Source organism: Chenopodium album, chromosome 7 (assembly GCF_948465745.1).
Source record: "Chenopodium album chromosome 7, dcCheAlbu1.1, whole genome shotgun sequence".
Classification (NCBI taxonomy): domain Eukaryota; kingdom Viridiplantae; phylum Streptophyta; class Magnoliopsida; order Caryophyllales; family Amaranthaceae; genus Chenopodium; species Chenopodium album.
In genome coordinates, this window is record NC_137840.1 from 34248389 (window position 1) to 34255887 (window position 7499).

General features: G+C 34.2%; 1 protein-coding gene across 1 annotated transcript; it reads right to left on the reverse strand.

Moving 5' to 3' along the window:
• Positions 1–1735: 1735 nt before the first annotated feature.
• On the reverse strand, positions 1736–6861 carry LOC145638990 (uncharacterized). Its single transcript, XM_081690080.1, has 2 exons — positions 4193–6861; positions 1736–3130 (listed from the first exon to the last, which is right to left on the reverse strand). Exons 1-2 carry the CDS (start codon positions 4651–4653, stop codon positions 2833–2835), a joined length of 759 nt encoding a protein of 252 aa, XP_081546206.1. The 5' UTR covers positions 4654–6861; the 3' UTR covers positions 1736–2832.
• Positions 6862–7499: the final 638 nt, after the last annotated feature.

Below are 7499 nucleotides of genomic sequence, written 5' to 3' on the forward strand. Positions count from 1 at the left end.
AAACCCCAAAAATTGGCAGGAAAAGTCCGGCCGCCCCTCCCCCACACCTCGAAAAGGTCAACGCTAGGGTTTCGTGTGTGTGAGGAGGGGCAGTCGAACTTTTCCGGCTTCTTTTAGGGGTTTTCGATTGGTGGGGGTTGGGGTTACAGGATTGATTAGGGAAGGGGAAGGGAGGGAGGTCGGGGTGGCGTATACGCCGAAGGAGGGGGTTAAGGGAGCGCCGTCGGGGAAGGGGGTTAGGCGCGTCGGCGTTGGGGGCAGTGGGTACAGCACTTGCCGGCTACCGTGGGTGGCTTACTGGTGGTTTTTTTTTGTTTTTTTAATTTTTTTTTTACTTATGGCTAACCAAAAGTTAGCCAAAAAATTAAAAAATGGGCACTATGCATAATTCTTCAAAACCTTGGGGCCACTTAAAAGAGTTGGAAAAAACTTCGTCTTCCACGCAGAAAAATGGAAACCTTGAGGCCACCATGTAGAATTTACCTTTATTTATCTAGAATGAAGGACTAGTTAACCAACCTCCCCAATTTTGTGGAAAAATTTTAACTTCTCTTGATCTTCTCTTGATGTGTCTTTGTTAACCAAACACATACGCCTTAGGAAGCTAGATCTCCAGTAGAATTAATATAAACCAAACGACCTCTTTGTTCTATGATATTGTATCATGCATTCTCAGTTGAAAATGTTCCAATACTAGTATTAAGTTCCATTCCCTTTTTGGCTTTTTCTCACCCCAAAATAAAATAAAGTTTGCAGATTAAAAAGGATGTTATTTTTCATGTCATCTTGGATTGTAATATGAAATCTGCCACTCATTGTGTTCTTAACTGTTGTTTTAAGGCAAGGAACCTCCTAGAGCCAGGTTTTGTTGCATCTGCGGAAGACTTGCAATCGCAGCATGATGAGCGAGATGATACTGCTTAAGGTCACCCATCTACATTCCAACAGCCTGAAGTTATCATGAATGATTTAAGTGAGCAGGCTTGTGCTAATCAAGAGCAAGGTAATCCAAGCAGAGAGCTCTTTTATTATGTCACACTTTTCTCTTTTCGTTCTTGCAATTCTGAAATGACGTTGCTGTTTAATCAGGAGAGAAGTGAATGTATGTTTGGAAAGACTCTTCAAATTCCTTGTCAAGGAAGGTAATGTTCTACTGGTTACAGGGATCAGTTTCAGAAGGTACAAACCGATCTCCTATACATGAAAAGCTTCTTCAAGGACGCAGAGAGGCTCAAAAGGAAAAACGAGGTTCTGAAATGCACTCTAGCTGATTTGTAAGAGCTTGTCTATGAAGTTGAAGAAACACTTACAGATTGCCAGCTTTTGTCAGATAGCTCAGGAAAACTTCTTCATGAATTTTCCCCTACAAAGGTTTCATCCAAATACCAAATGGGAAAGAGGTTGGGGGAAATTAGTGAAAATATTACTAGCATCAAAAATAATATCTCATCTTTTTTGGCGCCGCTTTCTCAGTCTCTTCATGGTAATGCACAAGAAGATGGACCACTGAGATGGAGTTCTCCCATCTATGATCATATTCATGTGGTTGGATTAGAAGGCGATACAAGAAAGCTCAAAGATCGGTTATTTCAGGTCGATAACAGTGGCATACTATCCATTGTTGTTGTATTCCCTTTAAAAACGTTTCAACATGTTAAGTGAAATTTTCAACACATTAAAAGACATTCTTAGCATTTTAACATTGTGAAGTGTAGACTAAATAAAACCTAAATCCTGTTTTTTTTTTTTTTTTTTTTTTTTTTTTTTTTTTTTTTTTTTTTTTTTTTTAAACATGCTATCAAACAGAGAAACCAAAATTCCCAATTTGCCCTATGATGCACTTCAGGTAGGATATGTAATTCAGAATACACATCTTACTCAACAAAGGACACATGATGATGGTGGGCAAGCAAACTATATAAAAATCACAATTGTTATCTAAGCATTTCCAATGATCAACACTAAGAATAAACTGTCATAAAAAATCTCTCAATTGACAATAGTTGAGCCAACAAGCTAGGATCCTACCATTATGGAGGCCCTGTAACTCGAAGAAAACGAGACAAAACCAAGTGCATGGAGTTAAAACTGCATTTTTTTTTATATAACTATAAGAACATAATAGCTAAGAGTAAGGCAAACGCCACAAGAGTTCCTAGATAATACTGAACAATACTATAATATCACTTGGGAAACCTTTACTCTACGAAGAGTAAGGCAAAGACCAAAAAGTTCCCAAGTAATACATTAACATAACATCACTAGCCAAATCTCTACTCTAAGATTAATGACCAAAAGAATTCCTAAATAATACAATAAATATCATTTAATCTCACACTAATTGACCTCAATACGAAGAAGATAACTATTTGTCTCAACAATCTTGAAACCTTCACCAATTTTAATTTTTGTAGCACATGAAAAGTTTTCATCAGATTTGCCAAATAATATATCTATGTTGACAATAAGAGAGGCATATGATGGAACAACAATCATAGATCTTGAAAGTGATATTCTCGAATCATCACCTACTTGAATTAGATCATCCTGAATCTTCTCGAATAACACAATCCGGTAGTAGTCTTTGTTAAAGCGCGATGTATAATCATAGCAACTATATTGAGCAATAAGGCTACCCCAAATCTTAGGACAAACATCACCACATCCTGTTTTAGGATTTAGAAACACCTTAATGTTTGCACCAACAACTTCTGAGAAGATTGAATAGTGTATTGCTGCAAATCCTCCCTGTTGACCTGGAATAAGAGAACACAATTGCTTTTCATACCACAAAGAAGTGTCAAGTACAGAAGCTGCCCAATCTACTAAGCCTCAAATAGCTAAACGGTCTTCAGTATCCTTTATGCTAAACTTCATTTGTAATGAACTACAATCATCAAAAACTCTGGAACCATCTGATACAGGTAATGATTTCTCATTTTCAGATAATATCAAGGCATCTTTTTTTTTATCTCTGTTAAAGATATAACAAATCCTGTCATCATCATCCGATAAAACCTCAATTGAACCAAAAATTTGTATTGTCTTTTGCCTTCTTCCACCAAAAAAGACAGAGAAAATCTCCAAGGCAGGAGATGCCCATGGCTTACTCTGATGAGCACGAAGATTCCTGACCAAAATTTTCAATCAAAATCCAAGGAAAAAAATTCATTCAGTATTCAAACAACATATTAAATAATATACACATTCACATGAACATGATATTTATATCCAAATGGCTCGAAGTCCTTAATTTGCTCAATAATCACAATCAAATAGTCCAATATTTTGGCATTTAAACATAATCATAAGACCCATTTGATACTTCACTAGTTCATGAACAAGACTAGCTCATCTATCTTCCAATATCAATTAACAGCCAAAAGCTATGTATAATAGTCCCATGGATATTGATTATAACTAGAGAACCTCACAAATAAATTTAACCTCGGAATCTTTTTTATACTTGACATAAAGCCAGAAAAAATTACTACTTGATATCAATACATTACCCAACATTTAGCATTGTTGTTAATACACATTAAATAACATAAATCAAATCTCACAGTCATCCCCGTTAAAGAATAAAGTAAACTAAAGCATTCCAGCAGTATATGTAGTCAGATTATGTAAAATATAGCATTCAAAATTCAAACTTAGCAAGTATAAGCAAATATTATTACCATAAGATATCTAAAAGACCAATTAATTCCCTACAACTCTATTGAAAATCTAATAATAAACTTGTCAATAGAATTCTACCAACCTTAACTAACATCTAATATTAATCTAATTCGAATTCAAGCTCAGTTGTTGAATCGACTAAGAAGCACTTAGTGCATTAGAAAAATGAAAACAATACACCATTACAAAATAATCCATGTTACAACCTTAGCCTTTAGAATCACATTTATTCTAAAAAATTTAATACTAGATAGAGGGAAAGGTGTCTAGTAAAATCTAACCTACACCGATAAATTTAAGGCAAAACACAGCCCCAAAAACAAAGTCAGAATTACAAGTAGGCATTCATTGGGTAAAATTGTTGCACCATTTGACAATTGTAAACATACCGACATACACTATGGATTTTATTGAGTTTCATATTTGCCAAGCAAATAACGATATTATCGACATATAAGCAAGATAGATCATATAAGAATTTTTAAGCATAGATAAACAGGCAACATACCATGAGAGTTCAAAGCTAGATGGGAATCCAATCTTAGAGTAAATCCGTTGTCCAACCACATCAGGCGAGAACCATGCGACATGAACATGAATAGCTAAATCATCCAGCAAGATGGAACTTGATGTCATTCTCCCATCTTCAGCCGACAACTCCACTGATTGATCAACAATATTTCGCATTGTTTTAAATTCATACAAATTAAGGTCCACAACAAGAGAAGAATAAGTTGGTAATGATACCCAACATCTAGAAAGTGGAAACCGTTTGGCAGTGTTGATCTCAACAGGGAAGTCATGCTTCTCAAACAGAACACAATCTTCAGAAGAATAATTCCCATATGTATTGGCATAACGAGCAACAATCCTTCCATTCACATTCAAACCATCATGTTGTTTACCTTGTCTACTACAAACTTTAATTTCTATTCTACAATGAACTCCAAATGGAATACAAATGGACATAGAATTAACTTGTTCGCAATCTTCAATCTTCCTTTTCTACAATGAACTCATTTTCTACAATTCTATTTTCAATCTTCCTTTTCTACAATGAACTCATTTTGGCCAAACAATAATGGAACCTTGCTCGCAATCAATGGACATAGAATTAACTTGTTCATAATCATCTTCAATATTTGTTTCATCCAAAAAGAAAGATCTTGCAATAATGTTGCCGGCCTCATCAAATAACTTTAGAGTTATTTTATTTTTTATCAATGGCATACATGCATAATTTGGCCAAAATGAGTAATCAGGACCCTTTAATGTCAACAACCCGTCACTTCCTAAAATCTCAGCTTCACTCCTCTCTCTTTTATACAACTCAGACACCACATTATTTTTCGAATCAAAATACTCAACACAGATGTAACCATACATAGCATGCGGCTTATCCCTACTTCCATCTTTTGGTTTGAAAGCTACTGACAATATATGAGCAAGGGGCTGTGTGCGGAGAGCACGTCTGCCAAAAAAATTTTCCCACTCCCTCCTCTCATGAAGAGATCTGATTGTTACATCAAACCACACATTACTATAATTCTCAGCTCTAATTTTCTGAATCTCCTCTATCGAAACATTGTAATACTTGTCAGCATACTGCTTGACATCCAAATCCTTATCAAGAAATGAATAAATTAACTGCATAATCATCAATACGTTGGGGTCAAAAGAATACAAGAAAGTGAACAAAAAAATTCAACTAGATTAAGTATTTGAATTTACAAATAACTATATAGTCAGACTCCAACGCGGGAAGAAAAGAAAGATTGAAAATAAAACAGCTACATTATTTGTTCATCTAATAATTTACTCACACCAAAGATTCATTCAAAGCTAGTGTACTTTTTTATTCAACTGAAGTGACTATGAACCATATACAACTCAAAAAGATAAAACGAAAGCATCATATACTTCAAGTAAATTCCTTGATTTAACTTAAATCTGAATAATTAGCTCCTACAACTTTCAATAATTCATCATCCACAAACAATTACCATCAATATCAGGGAAAGGGTGGCACATCTAGGATTTTTTGGGTGTTGGGTCACCACCAACTACTAATCAATAATTAATGCAAGAATATTATAAAAGCTAATTATTATTATTTTTAAAAAAAATAACATTCCAAAAGTAATAAATATCCATACTACAACCAAATAAAAGAAATTACAATTGCTCTCTACGAGTTTTCATGTTTTAATATTGATCTAGAATATCATTTACGTCAACATTCAAAAACATGTCTCTCTCTATATAAGTAATCAAAGAATCACTCAACATTCAACATTTGAAGGAGGATTTTGTGGAGGAGGGGAATTTTTCGGACCAAAGAAACTTGCGATATCACACTTTTTTTTCTTTTCATTCTGAAAATTAAGTTACATAATCAATTAGATTAAGCAAACCACAATTGCTTCAAAAATCCAAGTTAATTATACACACTAACTTGATAATTAAGTATAGCTAAAACACTAATAGTGAGCTTAGCATTGAACATATACAGATTCAAGGCAATTATTCAAAATCACTAATCACTATATCCAATTGACCACTACTAATATCAATTTCAAAAAATCAGATGAGCAATTATCTAAACTAATCAATTCCAAAACAAAAATCAGAAACCCTAAGTTCTTAAATCTTAACCCCCCTAATTTCATAGATAAAATATGAAATCATCAATTTTACTAGCCCATTGCCAATTCATAATATCAAATTATCAATTTCAAAGAAAAAAAAAATCAGCAATTCAATATTATTAATTTCTAAAAAAATCAGAAACCCTAAACTCCCTAATTTGATAAATTTAATAACAAATCAACAATTTCAAAGAACATACACTCTAATTGACTAGATTAAATAACATAAACAACTCAATTAAGAACAAAATCAACCCAATAAGTCAACAATTAGTATATAATACAAAATTAAAAACTTAAAAATCAATTAAGTCGAAGGGCACACAAGAAGGCTGTAGGAGTGGAGTGCGGCTATGCGGACGGAGGTGGCTGGAAGGTGCAGAGGCTGGCGGGGCGGGACAGGGCGGGGCGGTGCGGCGGTAGGCGACAGCGGATCCGCGGTGTCAGTGTAGCGAATGGCGAAATCCGTGACTTTGAGATTGTAGAAGAGAGAGAAGAGTATGTTACGGAGTATTACGTCTCTGTTTTGTTTTTCCCCTTTCAATCCCTTCATTCAGCCTTTTAGTTTTTCCATTTTTTTTTTTTTTTTTTTTTTTTTTTTTTGGCTAGGTCATGTTAAAAATTCTTGTGTGAACCTGGTCCACATTAATTGTTAATGTGAACCAAAAGCCCACACGTGCCAAAACTGCCAACCCCAGCCTAAACCATACCGTTACTTCCTATGCCCCAGGCTGGAAATTTTTTATCCCTTTCTCTCTCTACCTTCAATCTCCAGCCCAGAACGAAGAAAATCCAAAGAAGATGGTCGATCAGACATCGAAAAATTGATATCAATTCAATAGAGCAATTGATATTTCAAATCAATCAAAGACGATATTATTGAAGGTAGTACAAATCAAAACCCTAAAATATCAGTTTGATTTCAATTTGTTCTAATAAAAAGTAAAATCTAAATTATTTTCTGAGAACATGTAATTAAAGAAATCAAACAGGAGGAAGATAACCTAAAATCAATTTCTATAGGTAGAATTATATTATGTATCTACTAATTGCTTGTTGATAGACCTCGAATTTATGCGATAAATATAAGTATGATTTGAGTAATTTGGTGATATAATTTTATTTGAATTCATCTAATATATTATTAATTGATTTAGTGGGATACAA